This window comes from Mastigoproctus giganteus, chromosome 2 (genome assembly GCF_048544385.1).
Source record: "Mastigoproctus giganteus isolate SK-2022 chromosome 2, ASM4854438v1, whole genome shotgun sequence".
Lineage (NCBI taxonomy): Eukaryota > Metazoa > Arthropoda > Arachnida > Uropygi > Thelyphonidae > Mastigoproctus > Mastigoproctus giganteus.
The window spans coordinates 31,109,100-31,135,910 of NC_143576.1; the positions used below are offsets into that span (position 1 = coordinate 31,109,100).

Here is a 26,811-nt window from a genome sequence, read left to right on the forward strand (position 1 = left end):
TTTTACATCAATTTTTTTTTTGTAAGTAGCTTATAGACCTAGTAAGGATCGTAAGTTATTCTGAATTGAGACAGCGAGATGTGTCCGTAGATTTACCGTTCGTAATTGCCGCCTTTGTCATACGATAATTAATATACCGAACTAGATAGCGTTAGTATAGTGTAGGTTGTAATATTGTCAGTTGATCGGTAGAATCTATTAAACTTGTTGAACTTCGTTGTCAATTAAATTGTACTTTTAACTAAATACATATAACGACTTAGATTACAAAGGTAACATAATTAATTAATACATAACTGATACGGAAGTTATATAAAGGGAACACGTAGATAATTAATACTTGACACTGAAAAATATATATACCGTTATAACTGTGTTGGGATACAATTTTAGGGTTATAATTTTCAACTGATATTGAAATTTTATTGAAATTTATAGAAATCATGACTCAGACCAGACCAGCAAGGCAAAAGGCTCAAGCTAATGGAAGTGCTATGGATCAGAGGAGAACTCAGGGGGGGGGGGTAGTTGCCTTCTGAATCGCAGCCTTTTAAAATGCACTGATTCCATGATGTTTGTGGAGCATTCATGATATTGCCATGGGGGATGTCTTTGTGTGTGCGCGATGTAAGGAGTGTAAGGAAATCAGGCGACAACTCGGCGGTGTTATGGGCCTATATGAGAGTTTGAAGGACAGGTGGGTGCCCTCAAAGGATCTAAATTGAGGGGCCAATCAAGCTCTCAAATGCCCACATCAATACCAGAGCTTGCACTTGTTCATCACCCAAAACAGCAGCAACCACGAAGGCAGAATGCGCTAGTCCAACAGGAACTAGTAGTTGTTGGTGACTCTATTGTCAGGGAAACGGGGAACATATTTTGTAAAAAGGATAGGTGGAACAGGACCAGGGTATGTCTGCCAGGGAAAAAGGTTGATGATGTTGTAGAGCGGATATCATCTTTTAAGGGCACAAAAGGTGATATAGTTGTACACGTTGGCACTAATGATATCAAGAGTAGGAAACCGGCAGAATTACTAAACAAGTACAGGTCACCGTTGAAAAAAAGCCGTGATGTAGGGTTGAAATTGAAAGTGTCTGCAATTTTGCCCAGACACGATAGGAGGGAGTATATGATGAGAGCCTTGTCGATCAATTCGGCCCTGGAAAGATTGTGCAAGGCTCAAGGGGTAGAATTTTTTCAGCCTGGACTGTACTTGTTAACAGGAGAGACTGCTTCAACAGGGATGGGATACACTTAAATAGAAAGGGTGCAAGAATATTTGCTGATGCTTTCGAGGTAGTGTTAGGTGGGTAGGAAAACTGCTAGCTTGGGGGAAGACTAAGATTAACAGTAGCCACTGGCAGAGCTGAAAGAGATTCTTGCACTGCTTCTATTGGAATGAACAGAAGCCTGAAAAAAAAGATGCAGGATATTTCAGAGACTGATGGGAGTCATTGCGGTACAAGTAAACACATGGGTAGCTAAGAATAGAAACAGGTGCATGTATAATTGTATGTACACCAATGCTAGGAGTTTAGTAAATAAATTTGATGAATTTGAGGTATTGCTCAAAACATCAAAGGCAGATATTGTTGGGATATCAGAGACGTGGTGTCACACAGATATAAGGAATGCAGAACTGGAATTTGGGGAGTTCAATGTCTACAGAAAGGATAGACAGGATAGGATGGGAGGAGGGGTTATGCTATTAGTTAAGAAACACATAAAATCCAAGAAAGTAAAGCCAGTCGACAACGCTGGACAGTGCAGTTTCAAGTCAGTTTGGTGTGACATAAGCATTGGGAGATCAAAATTGAGACCAGGAGTGTGCTATAAGCCTAATGATTCTGATGAGTATAATAAGAAACTGTACAGTTAAATAGAGTGGGCCAGTAAATCAGAGAGTCTTATAATGGGAGATTTTAATTTCCCAGATATTGACTGGAATTTGGGGGGTGGTCACTCGCACACTAGCAAGGCTTTTGTGGATTTATTGGATGATTGTTTTCTACATCAGCATGTTCGGGAGGCAACTAGAGGGAGTAATAATCTTGATTTGATTATCAGTAGTGATTCTTCATGCATTAAGAATCTGTAGATAAATGAACCACTAGGTGGCAGTGATCACAGTGTGCTGAAATGGGATTTACTCAAAGTGGTAACTACCATTAGGAGTAAAGGAAAGGGTTATTGCTTTCGTAAAGGCGACTACGATGAACTGAGACAGTATTTAAATTCTATACAATGGGACTGACTGATGATGTTACCAGCAGCAAATTCAAAATGGGAAGCATTCAAACAACTTATCTTGGAAGCTACTAGGCTTTACGTACCAACTAAGCAATATTGTTCAAGGTTTAGGCCTAAATGGGTGTCAGATGAACTAATGAGACATATGGCAGAGAATAAAAACGCATGGGATACATACAAATTAACACGTGACACAGAAGCCTATGATAGATACAAGTTGATCTGTAACCAAGTTACAAAGGAGGTTAGTCAGGCAAAGGCAGATTACGAGAAATCTTTGGCAAGGGATGCAAAGAAAAACAGCAAAGAGTTCTTTACTCATGTAAACTCTAGAAGGAAGGGGATGAATCAGATTGGTCCACTTGATATCGATGGATCAACTGTTGATGATCCTGCTCAGGTAGGTAACAAACTAAATGAATATTTTGCAACGACATTCACACATGAGAAGTTATTCAGCGAGGGGAATGCCAGATGTGTATTGAACTCTGGCAGTAAACTAGAGAGTCTTGTAATAACTGAGAATAAAATGGAGGAGAAATTGTTGAAGGTAAACACAAGAAAGGCACCTGGGGTGGGTGGGATCTATCCAGTTATATTAAAGAAGGCAGCAAAGGAAGTAAGTAAACCCTTAGCCATAATTATGAGAGCTTCCTTGGACTCAGGGGAGGTACCCACAGACTGGAGATGTGCAAATATCACCCCAATTCACAAAGGAGGATCAAAGGCTGACACAAGTAATTATAGACCTGTGAGTTTAACTTCTGTTCCAGGAAATTTAATGCAGGCACTGGTTAAAGGAGCACTGCAGGATCATCTAGACAAGAGTTCAGTTATAGCTCGGACACAGCATGGTTTTGTTAAGGGGTAGTCTTGCCTGGCCAATTTGATTGGATACTATGATGCAGTCAGAAAGAACTGGATGCAGGGAATAACTTTGATATTATATACTTGGATCTTAGAAAGGCTTTTGATACTGTTGCACAAATTGGAGCAGTGTGTCATTGGAGGCAAATTGCTGCTATGGATAAAGGGGTGGTTGAGAGAGAGAAGACAGAGAGTGGTAATTAATGGACACTGCTCATCGTGGACTAATGTTATTAGTGGAGTCCCTCGGCGTTCAGTGTTGGGTCCATTAATGTTTTATGTATTTATAAATGATATTGATGATGGTATATCAAGCTTAAAGTTCAAGTTTGCAGACGATACGAAGGTTGGCAGGGTTGTGAAGGACACCTGACACTATGCTGCTGCAACAGGATCTGGAAAGGTTGAGCAGATGGGCTGAGTTGTGGCAAATGAAGTTTAACATTGACAAATGTAAAGTACTACATATGGGAAAACGCAACCCCAGAGCAACGTATCAACCCTGTGGTACTATACTGACAGTGGTAGAGAATGAAAGGGACCTGAGGGTGGTTGTGCAGGCAGATATGAAATTCTCTGAGCAGTGCAGACGGGCTGCAAGAGTAGCTCATGGTGTGTTGGCAATGATATATAGGAATTTTTCTAGCAGGGAAAAGGATGTGATTATTCCCTTGTATAAGGCAATGGTCAGGCCACACCTAGAGTACTGTATACAGGTCTGGAGGCTTCATTTCAAGGAGGATGTACAGCTGCTGGAACGAGTACAGAGAAGGGCAACAATATTAGTGAATGGAACAAAGTGAATGTAACAAAGGTGCTCTTACGAAGAAAGGCTTAAGTTTTGAAAATTACAGAGTCTGGAGACTAGGCACCGGCGAGGTGATCTGATAGAGGTGTATAAAGCCTTGAATGGTTTGAGCAAGCTCAATGCTGATGGGATTCTGCCTCTTTCTCAGAATAATCACCTGAGAGGGCATAAATCAAATTGAGGAAAGACAGATGTAGGATAGATGTGCGGAAATTTGCCTTTAGCCAGCGGGTAGTTGGTTGGTGGAACAGACTTTCATCCGTTGTCGTGGAAGTTGATAGCCTAAATAAGTTTAAGGCTCATCTGGACAGATATTTTGAACGAACAGATGGGTGAAGTGGAAGTGGGTTTTTTTTTTTTTTTTTGGCTGATGCTGCATAAGCTTGCTTTCTTGCATCATATGCCTCTACTAATGCTAATGCTAATTCTAATGCTAAAAGAGATTTTGCGTAGAAATCGGAGGGTCACTAAAGATAAGCATAAGAGCAGAAGACTCCTTTTTGCGAGATATAAGACAAGACTGAGTTTTAGAACGGTTGAAATCAACTAAGTTGTCTTTGCCCCACTGGAGAATTACCAGAAGATCGGTATTTAAGGAATTGGTAGCAGATTTTCGAGAAGTTGAAGCTGATTGAGCAGGACAAGGTTTCTCAAAATGGAAAGTGGAACGCAATGCGCTATCATCGGCAAAACTATGGATATGATTTCCAGTCAATGGAAGAAGGTCATTAATATACAAGAGGAAAAGCGTTGGGGAAAGAACTGAACCTTGGGGGACTCATTCCGTCTGCACTGCTCAGAAAATTTCATATCTGCCTGCACAATTACCCCCAGGTTCTTTTCATTTCCTACCACTGTGAGTGTGGTACCACAGAGTTGATACGTTAATCTGGGGTTCGTGGGTTTCCCCTCCTCGTACCACTTTCCGTAGGTACTAACCACAGCCGACCGTTATCATCCCACCAGCTGTGCTGTTTCAGATATGCTCTGACCGTCTGTGCGGGTAACGCAGTGGTATCGATACCGTTCTCCACACACCGTGTGGAAAAGGACCTGGTTCGAATCCCGTCGATGACGCGAGGAACTTTAATTTGCTCTTTTCGCACCCTGGCTGAGTTAGTCGGTCTTAATCGTAGATAACAACGTTTTTCCCCCAGAAACCGGGGTTTTTCGTGTAGCAAAACGGACAAATCGACCATAGAACACACGCAATTAACAGACATAAGGCGCAGTACGGCAGATGAATTTAATTATTCAGGTGATCTAAAAAAAATAGTTTGGTATTTTGGATATGCTCTGGCCCAGTCGTCTGGCCATTACAATTTAGCCTTTGTGAAACTCTTTTAATTCCGCTGCCTTTCCCATCTAAAGAACAAGAGTAACACTGTTTAACGGAGCCCAGTATCAGGGGTTTTTTATACCGTGTCCCGACCCGCGCACGCGCCGTAGTTCACCTGCAGTTGCTTCGATTTGCATAACGATTCGTTGATCATTTACACACATGAGGTATTGGCTCATGTGTGTAAATCGTGTCTTTCTATGGTCGGCCGGTCTATTTTATTCCCTAGTGGACAACACAGTTGGCAGGAAGGTCATCCTCCCCACACCGAGTGGAAAAGACCTAATTTTGATTCCGTCGATAATGGGAGAAATGTTTATGTTCATTTTTCACTACGTGGCTTAGGTGACCTTTTTTTCTCCTGGAAACTCAGGTTTTTTGTTCATCAAAGAAGAAAATCGACCTCAGAACACATGAACATAGTAATATGGCCTTAGTCGCTGATGCTCCTAAAACCATAATACAACAACAACAGTATTTTATTGGAAAATTCGGGTTCTCGGAGAAAATACTTGCAATTCAGTTCATCTCGACGTGTAGAAGGTACAGCAATCGTAACCAATCTGCCAGAAATCGAGACGACCTGAATGAATATCAGGAATAATGCTATCGCTTGAGAGTATTATTGAGGTACATGTACTTGTCAAGCTTTTCCTCGTTTTCTTAAGGTTGTCACACACATTCTCTCAGATATGCCAGACAAGCTGTATTTGCTATATGGGAGTCTAAAACGCTGATAGAACTGATATTCAGGTGACACTCAAGTCAAGTGGACCCAATTTCGGCAAAGTCCGGACGGTCTGTGACAGCCAAATCCTCTGCTTGCGCCTTCACGATGGTGGGATTGTTAGTTAACCTGAGTATACCCTCCATGCACAAGTACATGGTGGGTGACCACCCAGGTGTGAACCAACGTAAGCAGGGGTCGAGGTGTGGTGTCCACACCACATGGAGGAACGCCGCCCCTCTATGTCACCAGGAAGTACTAGGTGGTAGATAACTCTCATCAACCGGTGCAATACCACCACTTTACTTATTGGAGGCTTGAAGTGGTGGAACCCATGTTTAGTCGCTATAGCTAAGTTCCAGTCAACCCATCCCTATTTCTTCCATCATGCAGTATGATTGATGACTTTTGAAGTTAGGATGAACATCGTGGCGAGATCCAATATTCCTTACATTTCGAGGGTACAGCTCTAAAACGGTGTTCGCAGTCCGGCTGCTAGTTAGTACACCGGACCGAACCTATTGGTAACTCTCTAGGAGGCTTCTGGATCAGCTAGTGTATAATCTTGCTACCTCTACTCTGCCAGATAGTGACTGGAGGGAGTCCGAGTAGTGTGTTTGCCGGGAGCATCGTCGAGGCCACGTTATGTCAAGGATCTGGGTATATTTTTACCATGTGTACGCCATATCCAAAAATTTCATTACTTCATTCAGCATGTCTCATCCACTTTTTCTTACTATTGAATACACCATGAATTGTCAAACCTATAGAGCAAGCTTATCTGTGAAAAGATCTAAACCTCCCAAGCACTTCCTGATTCATTTCTCAAATATATGTGATCTCAATCCTAATCTCAACGATGTCCATTTCCACTAGCAGTCTGTCAAACCCCATGTACTTTTTCTGACAGAATCTCAGTTATCGGTTGATTCAATTACTGCTCATCTCAGATGCCCGAATTATTCACTGTATGATTCCTTTCGGCTCAAAGGTGGTACTTGTGCATATGTCCGTTCTGATATTTCCTGTCAGAGACTTGACAATTTGGAATCTCCTCTCTTTGATGTTCTCTGCTTAAAATCTCTCTACCTCATTGTGTGAAATTCATCTGTTGTCTCTACCGTTCTCCCAACTCCACTAATCACTTGGAACTCTTTGACTTCCTCTCTTTGCAACTTGACTTTCTCCAGTCCAACTTTCCTAACAGTGAGGTAATTTTCCTTGGTGATTTTAATGTTCACAACTCCAGCTGGCATCCGTTTTCTGGTCACACCGACCCAGCTGGTCGAGATGCTGAGCCTTTTGCAATTTCTAATGACCTTGCACAGATTATTCATTTACCCACAAGAATACCGGACAATCCTGATCATACAGCCAAAACGCTTGATCTTTTTCTCACAGACAACTCTTCTAAGTATACGGTCGAAGTGAGAGGTCCTTTAAGTACTTCAGATCACAACTTAGTGATTGCCTCTACTCCAATGAAACCTTTATCCAATGGCTATTCCCAACCTCATGTCGTTTGGCATTACAAGAATGCAAAATGGGGTAACCTGCTTTTTGGCATTACAAGAATGCAAAATGGGATAACCTGCTATTTGGCATTACAAGAATGCAAAATGGGGTAAACTTCTTTTCCTTAACCGGATTACTGTTTCAAAACTTCTGATGTCAACGTTTGCTCAGGTCGTGTCAGCGAAATTATTCTTGCAAGAATGGAATCCTTTATCACACACTCCACTTTAAAATCTCGTCCTTTATCTAAACCTTGGTTTTCCAATAAATGTGCTAAGGCTGTTCAAGAGAAGAATGTTGCATATCATAATTGGCTTGTTTCTAATTCTTCAATTTCATTTTCTGCCTACACCAAAGCTCACAACAATTGTAAAGCAGTTATTAATCAGTCCAAACTAGATTTTGAACAGGCTAAGAGTAGAAAACTTGCTTCTTGCCCTAATAGTAGTCGATCATTCTGGCCTCGTGCGAAAGCTATTTGCCGCAACTTTTGCCCATCTCTGCTCCCACCTCTGTCCAAACCAGATAGTTCTGTTGTCACTTCAGCCAAGGATAAAGATGTCCTGCTAGCATCCCATTTTTCTTCCAACTCATGTATTAATGGTCTTGGTAAAACACCTCCCACAATTCCCAACACGCTCCATTCAATGCCTCCTGTGGCCTTCCGTCAAAAGGATGTCAGAAGGATTTTGAGGAATCTTGATGCTAAGAAAGCTCCAGGTCCCGATGGTATTTCTCCACTTGTTCTCAACATCTGTGCTCCTGAACTTACTCCTATTCTTTGCCGCCTTTTTTCACTTTCTTATTCCAAAGGTGTTTTTCCTTCTGCTTGGAAATTTGCTCATGTCCAGCCAGTTCCTGAAAAGGGTGACAAATCCCTCCCATCCAATTATCGTCCCATTGCAATTACTTCTACTCTTTCTAAAGTAATGGAGAAATCAATTAACCACCAACTCTTAAGCTACCTAGAAACATTCCGTCTGATCAACGATCGCCAGTATGGATTCCGTCAGTGTCGATCCACTGGTGATATTCTGGCTTATGTTACTCATTTATGGATTAATTCAATGGAAAAGTGCGGTGAAACACAAGTAGTTGCTCTTGACATGTAAGGCTTTCGATCAGGTTTGGCATAAAGGTCTTCTAAACAAGCCTCCATCTTATGGTTTGCCAACTGTTTTAGTAATTGGTTATCCAGTTTTCTCTCTGGTCGCTTATTGAGGGTGCTGGTAGATGATTCTCTGTCTGCTAACTACTCCACTAATGCATGTGTCCCCCAAGGTTCAGTTCTTTCCTGGAGAACCTGTTGCGATACAGCGGCGAAAGAGAGAATTTTCTGCTTTGCTCTCATGGTCACAGCAGACGAAACGTTGGTTCATTACTTTACCCCGGAGAGCAAACACGACTCCATGGCTTGGAAACATCCACAATCTCCTGTGCTCAAAAAATTCAAAAATGTTCCCAGTGTCCGAAAAGGTTCTGGGATCGCCAAGGTGTTCTGTTGGTGGATTTCTTGTCGAAGGAGGATCAATCAATGCACTGATTTATTGTGCAACGTTTGAAAAACTGAAAGCCAACATTGGATGCAAATGACCAGGACTCCTCTAAAGCGGTGTCATTTTGTTGCACGACAAAACAACTCCACACACTGCCCTCACCACTCGTGAGTGGTTGTGCCGTAATCGTTGGGAGACTCTGTCAACCCCCCCACACCTACAGCCCAGATTTAGAGCTTTCAGACTTCAAAAAGGAAGCAGAAAGCATTTCAGAAAGCAGTTCACTACAGGTGAGGAAGTTCATCAGGCGGTGCGATGTTGGTTACTGCGTGTGGGCATAGATTGCTTTAGTACTGTTATTGATAAACTGATCCATCTTTCGGACAACAAGTGTATCGATAAAACTAGAGTCTTTGTGGAGAAGTAGAGAATGTTCACTTATTTACTGTTACTATTATTATTAGCTATATGGTGCAAGGAAGCCTAAGGCATATGCTGCACCAGCCAAAAAAAAATTTTCTGAGTTACCCTGAGAGAGAGAGAGAGAGAGAGAGAGAGAGAGAGAGAGAGAGAGAGAGTGAGTAGTAGTAGTAGTAGTATTAGTGGCAAGTGTATGAACTTATGCAGCTTCAGCCAAAAAAAAAAAAAAAATCACACCATTCACTCCAAATGCCTGTCCAGTTCCTCCTTAAATTTATTTAAACTATCAGCTTCCACAGGGACAGATGGAACTTTGTTCCAGCAATTAACCACCCGCTGGCTAAAGGCAAATTTCCGCACATCTGTATTTTCTTAATTTGAATTTATGCCCCCTTAGGTTTGTAATCTGAACAAGTGGAAGGATCCCATCAGAATTCAGCGTGCTCAACCCAATCAAAGCCTTATACACCTCAATCAGATCACCGCGCAGGTGCCTAGTCTCCAGCCACTGCAATTTGCAGAACTTAAGCTCTCTTGGTAAGAGGATCCCTTCATTCCCCTCACCAATCTTGTTCCCCTTCTCTGTACACGCTCAAGCAAATCTACATCCTTCCTAAAATGAGGCCTCCAGACCTGTACGCAGTACTCAAGGCGTGGCCTGACCACTGCCTTATAAAGAGAGACAATCACCTCGTTTTCCCTGCTAGCAAAATTCGTATATATCATTGAAAAAAAACCACATGACCTACCCTGGCAGCTTGGCTGCATTGCTCAGAAAACTTCATATCTGACTGCACAATTACTCCCAGGTCTTTTTCATTTTCTACAACCTTAAGTGTAGGACCACACAGTTGGTACGTTTCTCTGGGGTTACTTTTACAAATATGCAGTACTTTGCATTTGTCAAAGTTAAACTTCAGTTGCCACTTCTTAGCCCATCTGCCCAAATTATCTAGATCCTGTTGCAGTAGCACACTGCCATTATTGTCATTAACAACCCTGCCAACCTTTGTATCATCTGCAAACTTCGACACTAAGCCTGATATACCTTCGTTTGTTTGTTTGTTTGTTATTTGGTTTTTAGGAGCATTAGCAACTAAGGCCATATTGCTCCGGGATATGCGGTGGTCATTCCCTGACCTTTCCGCATCCTCCGTATTTGGTGGTGAGGGGCTCGAACCCCGGTCTAATCAAGAAGCCTGTGCTACGCACTGCTGCTCCTTCCCACCTGGCTATGGAGGCGCCGATATACCTTCATCAATATGATTGATAAATATACAAAGCAACAGTGGATCCAAAACCGAACCCTGTGGGACTCCACTAATAACATTAGTCCACGAAGCGCAGCACCCAGTAATTACCACCCTCTGTCTTCTCCCACTCAACGATCATTTTATCTATTGTAGCAACTTACCCTTAATACAATTCTGCTCCAATTTGTACTATAGTCTTCCATGCGCAACAGTGTCAAACGTTTTCCTGAAATCCAAATATATGATATAACAATTATTTTTTGCATCCAGTTCCTTTATAATCACATCATAATATCCTATCAAATTTGTCAGACAAGACTTTCCCTTAACAAACCCATGCTGTGTCTGAATTATTGCTGCAGTCTTGTCTAGATGATCCTGCAATGCATCTTTAACCAGTGACTCCATTATTATTTTACCCGGAACAGAAGTTAAACTAACTGGTCTATAATTACTCGTGTCACCCTTCGATTCCCCTTTGTGAATTGGGGATACATTTGCACATCTCCAGTCCGTGGGGATCTCCACCTCCCCTGAGTCAAAGGATGCTGTCATAATTATGGCTAAGTGTTTGCTTAGTTGCTTTTCCGCCTCCTTTAATATAACTGGATAGATCCCATCCGCCCCAGGTGCCTTTCTTATGTTTAACTTCAGCAATTTCTCCTCCACTTTGCTCTCAGTTATTACAAAATCATTAAGCACCGTACTACAATTTGATAACCTTCTACCATTTTCAAACCTTAATAACTCCTGAATGGTGATATCCAGCTCAGAATCCTGGGTATGCCAAGCCCATACTCACCAGATGTGAGCCCTTGGGGTAAATTTTCTTGATGTGTAAATTTCCCGGGACCGGATTAACCGGGACACTTCAAGACTCCAAATAAAAAAAAAAAAAAAAAAAAAAAAAATCAACCAGAAATAATAAAATTCAAGTAATAACTAGAATAGGTATAAACATATATTTTGCAAGTCGTAAATAAGCGACGAGAAGTGGCGTTATAAGTTGTCATTGGGTGGTTTACGTGCCTATTATCTTGCAACCCCCACTGACTTCACACCCACGCTCAAAAAAAAAAAAAAAACAGAGACCAAATGATTAGTTTGTTTTAGTGCGTCGCGTCGATTGTTGTGTTCCGTCGCACCGCAAAAAGAGAAATTTTGTTTCGTTGTTTACGTCAGGGATGTGGATGTGGAATTTTTTTTTTTTTTTGTTTAGAAATCGCGGAAATGATGGGTAAACGCAAAAGAGTTGCGCTTGCAGTTAAATAAAGACTTGAAATTATTCAAAAGTTTGAAAACGGTGCATCCGTTAAATCTCTAATGAACCATTATAAGTTGGTGACAAAACCATAAGCGACATTGTAAAAAATAAAGGGAAGCTATTCGATTTAAAATCGACATCGCAAAAAATAAAGGGAAGCATCGTATTGGACAGACGAGTAGTACGTGGTACGGTATCTATACGCGATATCTTTTACGTAGGTTGCTGAACATTTTTCGATACAGTAAGTCCCAGACTTACGCAACTACGGATTTACGTAATTTTCGTTTTCAGGCAATTCTTTTTGTTTTTTTTAATTTTTAGGATTGTAAAATTTAAAACAACAACAAAAAAATATAATAATAAGCAATCAATAATGACGATCACGGCACGCACATATTGCGCAAGTGAGATCGCAGTTTTTTCAAGCAAAAAAATAGGAAAGAAGAGAAGATTCTTACAATTATTTATGGCTTGTTTTTTTTATATATCATTGAAGATTTCAGTGAAGGGGACACACACCACCATAATAACGTAAAAACCCACAGAATTCCAGCTATTGGTGTTATCGAAAATGCTATAAGATCGAGTTTACTACCCATTTATAATAGATTGCGCTAACAGAAACGTCCAATAAAACGGAAAGTGAAAATTGTTTTTTGTTGACGTCCAGAAATGTGCTTTAGTAAAATGTGAGCTCGCGCGGGATGATAATAGTGAGTTTTCGCCTTAACCCTGTGAAGTTCTTTACAGAATTTTTCAATTTGACCGTTATTATGGTGCCGACTAAGAGAATAAGTGACAACGCTGCTAGCACATCTTTTTTTTTTTTTTTTTTTTAATGTAAACCTCAAACACGAGAGGTATTAGAACCTATAGTACTTAGTACCGTGCTTGGGTTGGAGGTTGAGAAGACGAAAGAAGATATTTGTTGATATTGGACTTGAACTTCTGTAGACTGTAATTTTCAGGAAATACGTATGAAGGAAGGTTGTTCCAGAAAATGGCAGTTGAATGAATAAACGAGGAAGATGAAAAGTTGGTTCTGTGAGTTTGAAGTTGAACAGTAAAGGGATGTTGGCTGGGCGGCACGTGTTCGGACTGCTTTGAAAGGAATAGCAGGAATTATAGAAGCCAATTCAGAAGAACAGTGCCCATGGAAGTATCTGTAGAAGAGGCATGCAGCAGAAACAGTACGTCTATGAGACAGCGAGTGGAGAGACTCTGTTAGAGATGGATCATTAATTAACCTAACTGCCCTTTTCTGAATGGAATCAAGAAGCCTGAGAGACGTTTCGGGGGCACCACCCCAGATGTGAGAACAATGTTCCACGGCTCGGCGGAGTTACGATTTATACAGAGTGAGCAGCTGTTTGGAAGAAAAGTAACGCTGAGAGCGAAAGAGAGAAAACCAAGTTTTTTAGATGCAGAGGAAGCAATATTTGTAATGTGCTTGTGCCAAGAGAGATTAGAAGTCAGGGTAATCCCCAAAAGAGATATATCATTTTGCCTAGAAATCGGAGTGTCACTAAAGATAAGCATAGGAGCAGAAGAATCCTTTTTGCGAGATATAAGACAAGACTGAGTTTTAAAAGGGTTGAAATGAACTAAGTTGTCTTTGCCCCACTGGAGAATTACCAAATGATCGACATTTAAGGAATTGGTAGCAGATTTTCGAGAAATTGAAACTGATTGAGCAGGGCAAGGTTTCTCAAAATGGAAAGTGGAATGCAATATGCTATCATCGGCAAAACTATGGATAGGATTTCCAGTCAATGGAAGAAGGTCATTAATATACAAGAGGAAAATAATGGGTAAAGAACTGAACCTTGGGGAACACCGGCATTAGTGGAGAAGTTAGAAAACAGAGAGCCATCTACCATCACCCTCAGTGAGCGATCAGAGAGAAAACTGGATAACCAATTACAAAAAACAGTTGGCAAACCATAAGATGGAAGCTTGTTTAAAAGACCTTTATGCCAAACATGATCGAAAGCCTTTGAGATGTTAAGAGCAGCTAATTGTGTTTCACTGAACATTTCCATTGAATTAGTCCATAAATGGGTAACATAAGCCAAAATATCACCAGTGGATCGAAACTGACGGAATCCATACTGGCGATCGTTGATCAGACGGAAGGTTTCTAGGTAGTTTAGGAGTTGGCGGTTAATTGATTTCTCCATTACTTTAGAAAGAGAAAAAGTAATTGCAATGGGACGATAATTGGATGGAAAGGATTTGTCACCCTTTTTAGGAACTGGCTGGATGTGAGAAAATTTCCAAGCAGAAGGAAAAACACCTTTGGAATAAGAAAGTGAAAAAAGGCAGCAAAGAATAGGAGTAAGTTCAGGAGCACAAGTTTTGAGAACAAGTGGTGCCGTGAAGGGTATTGTATGGTCGTGGTACCTGCGTGTACCGGTGAACTGTACAATAACGATCTTATTTAATGTATCCTAAAAATACCATTGGGACCTGGAGCTTCCTTAGCATCAAGATTCGTCAAAATCCTTCTGATATCCTTTTGACGGAAGATCACAGGAGGCATTGAATGCAGCATGTTGGGAATTGTGGGAGGTGTTTTACCAAGCTCATTAATATATGGGTTGGAAGAAAAATGGGATGCTAGCAGGTCATCTTTATCCTTGGCTGAAGTGACAACAGGACCATCTGGTTTGGACAGAGGTGGGAGCAGAGATGGGCAAAAGTTGCGGCTAATAGCTTTGGCAAGGGACCAGAATTCTCTGCTACCATTAGGGTAAGAAGCAGGTTTTCTACTCTTAGTCTGTTCAAACTCTAGGTTGGACTGATTAATAACTGCTTTACAATTGTTGCGAACTTTGGTGTAGGCAGAAAATGAAATTGAAGAATTAGAAACAAGCCAATTACGATATGCAACATTCTTCTCTTGAACAGCCTCAGCACATTTAATGGAAAACCAAGGTTTAGGTAAAGGACGAGATTTTAAAGTGGAGTGTGTGATAAAGGATTCCATTCTTGCAAGAATAATTTCACTGACACGATCTGAGCAAACATTGACATCAGAAGTTTTGAAACAGTAATCTGCCTAAGGAAAAGAAGAAAAGAAATCTTTCAGGTCATATAATTTTGCATTCTTCTAATGCCAAACAACATGAGGTTGGGAATAGCCATTGGATAAAGGTTTCATTGGAGTAGAGGCAATCACCAAGTTGTGATCTGAAGTACTTAAAGGACCTCTCACTTCGACCGTATACTTAGAAGAGTTGTCTGTGAGAAAACGATCAAGCGTTTTGGCTGTATGATCAGGATTGTCCGGTATTCTTGTAGGTAAATGAATAATCTGTGCAAGGTCATTAGAAATTGCAAAAGGCCCAGCATCTCGACCAGCTGGGTCAGTGGACTAGAAAACGGAAGCCAGCTGGAGTTGTGAACATTAAAATCAGCAAGGAAAATTGTCTCACTGTTAGGAAAGTTGGACTGGAGAAAGTCAAGTTACAAAGAAAGGAAGTCAACGAGTTCCAAGTGATTAATGGAGTTGGGAGAACGGTAGAGACAACAGATGAATTTGACACAATGAGGTAGAGAGATTTTAAGCCAGAGAACATCAAAGAGAGGAGATTCAAAATTGCCAAGTCTCTGACAGGGAATATCAGAACGGACATACTCGCAAGTACCATCTTTGAGGCCAAAGGAATCATACAGCGAATAATTTGGGCATCTGAGATGAGCAGTAGTTGAATCAACCGATAGCTGAGATTCTGTCAGAAAAAGTACATGGGGTTTGACAGACTGCTAGTGGAAATGGACATCGTTGAGATTAGAATTGAGACCACGTATACTTGTGAAATGAATTAGGAAGTGCTTGGGAGATTTAGACCTTTTTCCAGATAAGCTTGTTCTATTAGTTTGACAATTCATGGTGTATTCAATAGTAAGAAAAAGTGAATGGGACATGCTGTATGAGGTATTGAAATTTTTGGATATGGCGTACACCTGGTAAGAATATACTCAGATCCTTGACATAACGTGGCCTCGACAATGCTCCCTGCATACACACTACTCGGACTCCCTCCAGTCACTATCTGGCAGAGTAGAGGTAGCAAGATTATACACTAGCTGATCCGGAGGCCTCCTAGAGAGTTACTAATAGGTTCGGTCCGGTGTACTAACTATCGGCCGGCCTGCGAACACCGTTGTACTCTCAAAATATAAGGAATATTGGATCTCGCCACGATGTTCCTCATAACCTTAAGAGGCATTAATCATATTTCATGATGGAAGAGATAGGGAAGGGTTGACCTGAACTTAGCTCTAGAGACTAAACATGGGTTCCACCACTTCAAGCCTCGAATAAGGAAAGTGGTGGTATTGCACCGGTTGATGAGATTCATCTACCACCTGGTACTGCCTGGTAACATAGAGGGGCGGCATTCCTCCATGTGGTGTGGACGCCACACCTCCACCCCTGCTTACGTTGGTTCACACCTTGGTGGTCACCCACCATGTACTTGTGCATGGAGGTTATACCCAGGATTACTAACAGTCCCACTATTGTGAAGGTGCAAGCAGAGGATTTGGCTCTCACAGACCGTCCGGACTTCGACGAAATCGGGTCCACTTGGCTTGAGTGTCACCCGAATATCAGTTCCATCAGTGTTTTAGACTCCCAGGTAGCAAGTGCAGCTTATCTGGCATATCTGAGAGAATGTCTGTGACAACCTCACGGACCTAACAAAAGGAAAGCGATCGATTTGGATCAAAAAATTAAAGTAATAAGAATATATGAAAATGGTCAAACATTTAACAAATATCGCGCTAAATTCAGATTTGTCAATACTAATATAGTAGCAATATGTTTCTAGTGATTCCCGAGTTAGGGAAAACTTGACGAAGTCCTGGAACGTATTTCTAACGTATGTCGGGGACTCCTGTATTTTTGGATTAACCTGGAAATCGATTATCCGGGATTTGTTTTTTACCATCTATCCCGGAAATTCGAGAGTCTATTGTATATTTTTTTTCCTATCTTAAAACATTTTTAACAACTTAAACATTTTTTCCGTTGTACTGCTCTTATTACTAGTTTCCATTGGTAGGTGACACTAATTTCATATCAGTGTATTAGGCTTAGGTAGTCATCTGTTCTGTTGGATGGCTGTTGTCTGATTTATAAAATCTGTAGACATTATTTATCCGTTTATTAAGAAAAATAATTAGGATGTGTATAGCAGATGCAGATGGCATATTCGAATTCCTTCGGGGAACTTTACCATACTACACAATCGTTTTTGTTCCTATATTAATTGTGATATCGCCTATGACACCTGTATTAGGAGCTCATGAATTTACTGTGTATCGTATGCAACAGTTCGATCTCCAAGGCAGCGCGCATGGTATGACTTTTCAGTTTATGAATTGAGTACCAAAATTGAACATCCCACCTTATTCACGTAACGATCGTCTTCATTAATGATGTTAATTTAATTTAAAATTTGGCAGGATAGCTGCATACTTGTAGTTGTCGGTTTGGGGGAGGGGTGTTGCCCCTCTTCCAACAAAAAATAGTAGCATTTTCTTATTGATGCATTAATTTGGTCTGCTGCTGCTGTTTACACCTTCCGCATTCACATGCGTCGTTACTGCTGAGTATGGAGATTGATTCTATTTATGAAAGCACCTAATAGTGCTGAATTGAGAACAGGGCGTGTGGAGAAAATCCTATGAGATAATAATAAACAAGTTCACGGTACAAGTTGAAATTGAAGTAGTTTGACTAATTAAAAGAAAATAAATTAACAGGTTTAATTTCATTTTTGGTATTCTTTATACTTAGGCATTACCACTCACATAACTGATTTTTATCATACATAATGTGTGACTGTGTTGCAATTTTCAGAATCAATAAGGGAAAAGTTTTTTTTGTCTATTTATGTGTGCGAATTCCTGTTCTGCAAGTGAATATTTCTTAGTATTGTATTATAGTGGCAAAGTAATGCAAAGAAGCAAGCGTATGTATCATCAGCAAGTTAAAAAAATTGGAAGATTTTTCCAACAATAATAAATAAATTTTCTGTTTATACTCCGGGACGACCAAACGGTCAGAGGAGTTCACAAGATAGACAGATTACAAGAAACAGCACTGTATTCAGTAGTCACATGCTTGAATCCCGGTCACTCAAGGCATGTGTACTTATGCACCCGCGTGCCTGACCACTAAGCTACGGCCAATTATCCTTGCTGAAAGCAAAGTTTCACACATCTCACCCGAAAGTACCCCTTTTCCATTTATATTTGTGGTGTTCCTTTGTTTTTGTCACCCTACAAAGAGTAAAGATTCTATAAGCATTTAGTTTACTCAATCCAGTTAAAGCCTTAAATGCATGTCTGAGCACCTCGCAGATACAGTCGATTCCAGTTATTTGGGACACATCAGGACTAGTGCATTTTGGCATGATTAAGCGGCTGCCCCAATTATCCGAAGTTTCACGTAAACAGTTAAAAATACAATTGACAATTGGTTCACTGTACAATCAAATCACGTTACACTCACCATAGTAAAGTACCGTTCAATATGGCGCCTCCGTAGCCAGGTGGGAAGGAGCAGCAGTGCGCAGCACACGCTTCCTGATTAGACCGGGGTTCGAGCCCGTCACCACCAAATAGGGGGGGATGCGGGAAGGTCAGGGAATGACCACCGCATATCCCGGAGCAATATGGCCTTAGTTGCTAATGCTCCTAAAATCCAAATAACAACAACAACCGTTCAATATACGATGCGTACTAAGTGCCGGTCATTGTGATCATGTTTGTGAATTGAATTTTAATTCTATTAAACAGCGATTCTAATTAGCAAAAATAGGAGGAATATTACCCACAGATTATAAAAGTAAAGATATATTAAACACAAATTTACCCTCTATTACCTTACCAATTAAACGATACATGAAAATCGGAAGAATATACACAATAATCGGAATAATTAATATGTACTACAATATGTACATACTAACTAGTTGACGTTTCTGTTCACTGACATTTGTGGGGTTAAAATTTAAAACAGTAAAAAGATAAGTAGTCAATAACAAAGAACATGGCACACACAAATTGCAAGTAACACGATACGTGCAAGTGAGAACAGAGTAACAGTTACAAAGCTTTAAATGGCGCTTCCGTAGCCAGGTGGGAAGGAGCAACGGTGCGTAGCATACGCTTCTTGATTAGACCGGGGTTCGAGCCTGTCACCACCAAATACGGAGGATGCGGAAAGGTTAGGGAATGACCACCGCATATCCCGGAGCAATATGGCCTTAGTTGCTAATGCTCCTAAAAACCAAAAAAACAACAACAACAACAACAACAAAGCTTTAAAAATAGGAATGAAGAGAAGATTCTGAAAATTAATTTTTTTATATGATTGAAGATTTCATGGAAGTGTAAATATATTTCACCACAGAATTCCCGCTGTCGGTATTATTGCAAATTCAATAAGATCGAGTTTACTATTCATTTATGAAAGATTGCACTAACAGAAAAGCCTAATAAACAGGTGACTGCTAATTGTTTTATGGTTGTGACCTCCAGAAATACGACCAAACCACGTGATACGGTAGGAGCTGGGGTGTAGGGCATGTTGTCCCAATTAAGCGAAGTAAACCCTGGCTATTTTCTCGATTGGATTCTGTTTTTTTAAGATTTTCCCCAAATAAACGGCTGCCCTGATTAACCAGTGGCCCAAATAACCAGAATCCACTGTACTTAGTTTCTGGATGCTGCAATTTACAAAATGTTACTCTTAGGAGTAACCTTTTATGACCCTGAATAATCTTGTTTCTCATCTCTGCATCCATTCCTACAGTTCCACGTCCTTCATTACAAAGAGGTTGATTAGGCCACATCTACTGGCCTAATCATTGACTTATAGAATGGGATAATCACTTCCTTGTCCCAGCTGGCAAAGTTCCTGTATGTCATTGGGAGAATCCCATGACCTGTCCTTGCAGCCAATCTGCACTGCTCAGAGAATCATGTTGTACTAAATAGTTAGCCTCCAAGAGCATTTTCATTCTCCACTAGTTTGAGTGTGGTACCATTCAATTATTATATTATTTTGGGATTTTTGTTTATGCAGTGCCTTGCATTTATCAATGTGAAACCACAGTTGCCACTTTTTAGCCTATCTACCTAATTTATTTAGGTTTTATTAGAGTAGCATACCATGATTACCATCTTTAACCACTCTACCGATTTTTGTATCACCAGTAAACTTAGACATTAAGCTCATTATGCCTTCCTCAGTATCTTTAATAAATACTGAAAACAGTAAGAAACCTTAAGAACAGTACTAATAATATTAATCAACAAATAGTAGTGGCCATCTAACCCTTCTCTTTATTCTTATCAGTAATCTGTCCCTAATACCGTCACTGCTACAATTTTTGCAGTATTCGTTTGTGCGGAACAGTGTCAGTAATGAAATCTAAATATATGATGTCAAAATTATTCTTTGCATATGGTTCTTCTGTGGTTACATGATATTGACTAATTAGATTGGTTAGACAAGATCTCATTTTTAATTATCTGCACTGTTTGACATATAACTGAGATCCTATCAAGGCAATCCTTTGTTTCTTCTTTAACTGCTCACTCCATTATTTTCACTGGCATGATGTTAAGCTTACAGGTCTGTAATTGCTCACTTCCACCTTTTAGGAAAGATATTTGCACATTTCTGATCTATAGGAATTTCTCTTGAGTCTCAGGATGCTCTCTTAATTATGCATACGGTTTGCTTGGCTCATTTTCGGCTGCTTTTGGCACCTCTGTAACCAGGTGGGCAGGAGCAGCAGTGCGTAGCACACGCTTCTTGATTAGACCGGGGTTCGAGCCCGTGACCACCAAGTACGGAGGATGCGGAAAGGTCAGGGAATGACCACCGCATATCCCCGGAGCAATATGGCCTTAGTTGCTAATGCTCCTAAAAAAAAAACCAAAATCTGCTGCTTTTAATAAAATGAAATAGGTTCCATCAGCCCCATTTGCCGTATCTGTTTATAACCCATAAATTCCTTTTCCACCTTTCCTTTAGTTATCACAAAATCATTTAGCTCTAAGTAAGATTTGGTATATTTCTCCATCCCTAAAACATTCTTCACACATGAATGTAAATGAAAAATGTTTTTTATTCAGTTTTTTTAGCACTCTGAACAGGATCATTAGTAGTAATATTCATGTCTAGCCGGCCAGTGTGGGTCATCCAGATGGAGTAATACTCTTGATCTGATTATCAGAAGTGATTATTCATGCATTAAGAATTTGCAGATAAATAACTACTAGGTGACAGTGATCACAGTGTATTGATGTGGGATTTACTTAAAGATGTAACTACCATTAATCGTAAAGGGAAGGGTTTTTGTTTTTGTGAAGATGGCTACATTGGTCTCAGACAGTTTATAAATTCTATACAGTGGGATCAACTGATGATGTTAAAAAAAAAGCAAATTCTAATGGGAAGCCTTCAAGGAATTAATCTTGGAAGCTACTAGGCTTTTCATACCAACTAAGAAATACTGTTCAAGATTTAGACCTAAATGGATGTCAGAAGAACTAATGAGGCTTGTGGCAGAGAAGAACTATGCGTGGGATGCATATAAATTATCAGGTGACACAGAAGCCTATGGCAGATATAAGCTAATGTGTAACCAAATCACAAAGGAGGTTAGGCAATTGAAGGCTGATTACGAGAAATCCTTGGCAAAGGATGCAAAGAAAAACGACAAAGACTTCTTTACTTATGTAAAATCTGGAAGTAAAGGGATGAATCAGATTGGTCCACATGATGTTGGTGGTTCTACTGTTGATGATCCTGCTTAAATAGCTGACAAACTGAATGAGTATTTTGCATCTACATTCACTCACACACAAGGAATTCTGTGTGGAAGGGGAGGACAGAAGTTTACTAAACTAATAGGGAGCTAAATGATTTTATAATAATGGAGATCAAAGTGGGCAAGAAATTGTTGAAGTTTAAACATAAAAAAGTAAATGATTTTGTAATAATGGAGAGAAAAGTGGAGGTGAAATTGAAGTTTAAACATAAAAAAGGCACCTGGGCCAGATGGAATCTATCCAGTTATATTGAAGGAGGCAGCGAGGGAAGTAAGCAAATCCTTAGCCATAATTACGAGAGCATCCTTAGATTCAGGGGAGATCCCCATATACTAAAGATCTGCAAATGTATCCCCAATTCACAAAGGGGGGTTCAAAGGGTGGCACAAATAATTATAGACCTGTTAGTTTAACTTCTGTTCTGGGGAAAATAATGGAGTCACTGGTTAAAGAAGTGATGCAGGATCACCTATACAAGACTGCAGTAATAGTTCAGACACAGCATGGGCTTGTTAAGGGAAAGTCTTGTCTGACAAATTTGATTGGATACTACGATGTGATCACAAAGGAACCAAGTATATGATATCAAAAAATAATTTTGATATCATATACTTGGATGTCTGGAAAGCTTTTGATACTGTTGCACGTGGAAGACTGCTGTACAATTGGAGCAGTATGGCGTTAAGGGCGAGTTGCTGCAATGGATAAAGGGATGGTTGAGTGGTAATGAATGGACACTGCTCTATGTGGACTAATGTTATTAGTGGAGTCCCCCAGGGTTTGGTCCTAGGCCCATTGTTGTTTTGTGTATTTATCGATGAAGGTATATCGGGCTTAATGTCCAAGTTTGCAGATGATACAAAGGTTGACAGTGTTGTTAATGACAGTGAAGACAGTATGCTACTGCAACAAGATCTAGAAAAGTTATGCAGATGGGCTGAGAAGTGGCAACTGAAGTTTAACATTGATAAATACAGAGTACTGCCTATGAGGTAGCAGTAACCCAAGAGAAACTTACCAACTGTGTGGTACTACACTCGGAGGTGGAGAATGAAAAATACCTGGGGGTAATTGTGTGGTCAGATATGAAGTTCTCCGAGCAATGCAGATGGGCTGCCAGAGCAGGTCATGGAGTTTTGTCAATGATATACAGGCACTCCCTGTCTTACGTAAGGATTGCTTTCTGCATAAGTCGAGTTTTACATGAGTCATAATTTCTCTAAATGCTTATGCATCACTTACAACTATGCTTGCTGAATTTGATTGAAGCAAAAAAGAAATGTTTGACGAACATGTAAATAGAATTATTTGTTCAGTTTTTTTAATCTCATGCATAGGAAAAATTACAAAAGTGTGTAATTACAAAAATTACAAAAAAAGAGGGGAGAGGCATAACGTCAGCAAGTTTTACCTTTCGAGCATCGTTACCATTACAGCTGATAAATACACCCTGCCGAGGTTGAGGGCTGTGGAAATTTAGAAGGGGTTTTTCCAACTTATCACAAAATTTCTCTGCTGCTGCACATTCGACACTGGTGACTTCACTGCATACTTTAACGTTGTGGAAACCAATGCAGTGCTTGAACCTATTAAACTACCTGTTGCTTGCCATGAACTTGACTTGGGGTTCGCTGTACTTAACCTTAATATCTTCATAAATACGTGTCGCTTTTGCTTGAATGGTCATTAGACTCAGGGGCACTCGCTTCTGAATCTGATTTTCCATCCATATTATTAATAGCTTTTCCATCTTCGATATAGCACCTGAACTCTATTTTGTGATTATTGTTGATCCTTTAACATGTTCTTTTATACGCGCACTGTCCTTTAAAATAGTATTCACTGTTGAAGCAGCGAGACCAAATTCCCGTGCAGTAGATGACAAACTTTGTCCTGCTTCGTACTTAATCATTTTCGCCTTAATTTCTAAATTAATTTTGTTAATTTTCATGGCACTTCCACCACTTGCACTTTCCCTTCATCATTGTAATCATTAAATAGAAGGGGCGCATTATAGCCGTAGTTGCTGATGCGCCAATAAAACCCAAACCAATTAAATAGAAATGAAGAGAAGATTCTGAAAATGTATTTATGTTTTTTATATGATTGAAGATTTCAGCGAAGGGGAACACATTTCACCATAAAAACGCACACAATTCCAGTTATTGGGATTATTGAAAATGCAATAAGATTGAGTTTACTACCTGTTTATAATAGATTGCACTAACAGAAATAAATGGGAAATAATTTGCCCAATAAATGGGAAACTTTTTGTTCTTTAGAAAAATATCAATAAAGCTGTTCAGAATTGATTCTTATAACGAAACATATGAGAATTTTTAGAGCGATAAATACTTTAGTTATATAGCGAAAATTTCAACTTCTATAGTCTTGGAACAAATTACCAAAAACATAATGTGTTATTGGGTTCACATTGCAATGTTTTCACAATACCCCCATTTATTCCTACGGGATGCAAAATGCGTTTCAATGATTTTTTTTAAGTTTACACCGGCCAGCAAAAACTTACGTAAAGTTGAATTTACGAAAGTCGAGTATTGCGTAAGTCAGGGAGTGCCTATATAGGAATTTTGCTAGCAGAGATGAGGTGATTATTCCTTTGTACAAGGCAGTGGTCAGGCCACACCTTGAGTACTACGTACAGGTCTGGAGGCCTCATTTTAGGAACGATGTAAAGTTGCTAGAACAAGTACAGAGAAGGACAACAAGATTGCTGAGAGGAACAGAGGGGGTGCTCTTACCAAGAGGCTTAAGTTCTGCAAGTTGCAGCATCTGGAGACTAGGCACCTGCGAGGTGATCTGATTGTGGTGTATAAGGCCTTGAATGGTTTGAGTAAGCTCAATGCTGATGGGATACTTCCGCTTGCTCAGATTAAGAACATGAGGGGGCATAGATTCAAATTGAGGAAAGACAGTTGTAGGATAGATGGACGGAAGTTTTCCTTTAGCCAGCAGGTAGTTGATTGCTGGAAAAGACTTTCATCTGTTGTTGTGGAAGTTGATAGCTTAAATAAATTTAAGACTGAACTAGACAAATATTTGGAGTGACTGGATGGGTGAAATGGGAATTTTTTTTTTTTTTTTTTTTCGCCTTGTGCTATATAAGCTTGCTTTCTTGCATCATATGCCTCAACTAATGTAATCTCTTTTCTTCTAGTGGTAATGTAGTGTCTACATTTCTTTGCATTCTTAGTTGAAGATTTCTCATAATTTGCATTAGCTTGCCTAACACCTTAGTGACTTGCATGCTGATTAGTTTCCATTTATTCTAGGTTTCTGTGGCCTCATAATTTAAAAACATTTCATGCATCTTTTATTCTGCCATTAGTTTTATCATTTCATCTGACATCCATTTAGGTCTAAACCCTGAACAGTATCTTACATGGTATAAAAAAAAGGTTATTAGTTTCTACAGTTACTTTCCTGGAAGTAACTGTAGATGCTACTTCCAGGGAAATAACTGGATACTTCCCATTTTGAATTTGTAGTTGATAAAATTATCAGTTGGGCCCACTGAGAAGAATTTAAAAGCAGTCTGAGACCATTCTAGTTGCCTTCGCGAAGGCAAAATCCCTTTCCTTCACACTTTACAGTAGTTTTTTCTATAAATAAATCCCATATCAGTATTATATGATCACTACCACCTAGCGTTTACTTTATCTGGAGATTCTTAATGCATGTTACTGCTGATAGCAGAGGTTAAACAAATATTTTTCTTTGGGGGTGGGGTTAAGAAAAAAGTGGATAGATCTTTGAGTGGACACATTTAAAAATCTGTCTTATATTTTCCTTTAGCGTGTCTTTTTTAAATATCATCATTTTCAGGTAATCAGAAATACATCCATATTTATGTAATTGAATATATTTACGAGGTGCTACCCAAATGTTCCTGAAATTTGAATGTTGTACGGGAACTATGTCTAATACAGACTTGTGGCGCTAGGTAACACTGCATGTATTCTTTGTGAATGTTGTGCATGCTGTTGGGCTGGATAGAGCCATTGAATATTTATGCACAGTTCTTTAGTGATGTTTTTGCGTATTTTGCGATTGTTGCGATGGCTGATGTGAGAGAGCAACGTGCTTGCATCAAGTTTTGTTTCCTTCTTAATGATAGAGCAGTAAAAATCCATAAGAAGTTGAAACAATCTTTTGGTGACAATGCTTTAGGCCAGACACAGACTCACTACTAGTTTAACTATTTTAAAAACTGTTGAATGTCGTTGATGATGACGATTGCTCTGGGCATCCATTATCGAGCACCACCCTGGAAAACATTGCAAAAGTTCGGGCGAAGACCACAGGCAGACCATTCTCAACATTTGTGGCATTGTAATCCGCAAAATCCGCTGACACATGCCGGACTATTGTACGACACGTCAGTGAATTTTGTCAGACAAGTTGAACAAGAGAAGGATTGTGACCAAATTCATGCCATGGTTACTGAATGAACACCAAGAGCAGCATTGCATGGAAGTTAGCAGAGATCTTCAAGAATGGGCCAGGAGTGATCAAAACTTCCTTTCTACGGTCATCACTGCTGATCAAAGTTGGGTATGACCCAGAAACTAAATAACAGTCATCCCAGTGGAGAGCCCATCTTCGCCCCGACTGAAGAAAGCCCGACAAGTGAGGAGCAGTGCAAAGTCCATGCTGATTTGTTTTTTGGACATTGACAGGATTATCCATAAGGAATTTGGCCTTCCTGACCAGCCTGTCAACACAAAGTTCTACTGCGATGTCCTAAGGTGGTTAAGGGAAGCCATCAGGAGGAAACATCCAGAGAAGTAGCGCACAAAAAACTGGGTCCTTCATCGTGACAGTGTGCCGGCCCACACATCTCTTGCTGTGGCTCAGTTTTTGGCATCCACCAACATGATAATTGTCCCCCACCCCCATTATTCACCAGACTTAGCACCTGTGATGTCTTCCTCTTCCGAAGAATGAAAATCGAGCTGAAGGGTTGAAGATTTGACAGCATAGA

The 26,811-nt window shown here is 40.1% G+C and overlaps 1 protein-coding gene across 1 annotated transcript in view; it reads left to right on the forward strand.

Moving 5' to 3' along the window:
• The first annotated feature begins 17,052 nt into the window (after positions 1-17,052).
• Positions 17,053-26,811, forward strand: part of LOC150089253 (BOS complex subunit ncln) — a 178,652-nt gene continuing 168,893 nt past the window's right edge. The window contains exon 1 of the mRNA XM_090390406.1: positions 17,053-17,314. Within this exon, the coding sequence (XP_090246532.1) occupies positions 17,140-17,314 (175 nt within the window). The 5' untranslated portion in view covers positions 17,053-17,139. The remainder of the gene's footprint in view (positions 17,315-26,811) is intronic.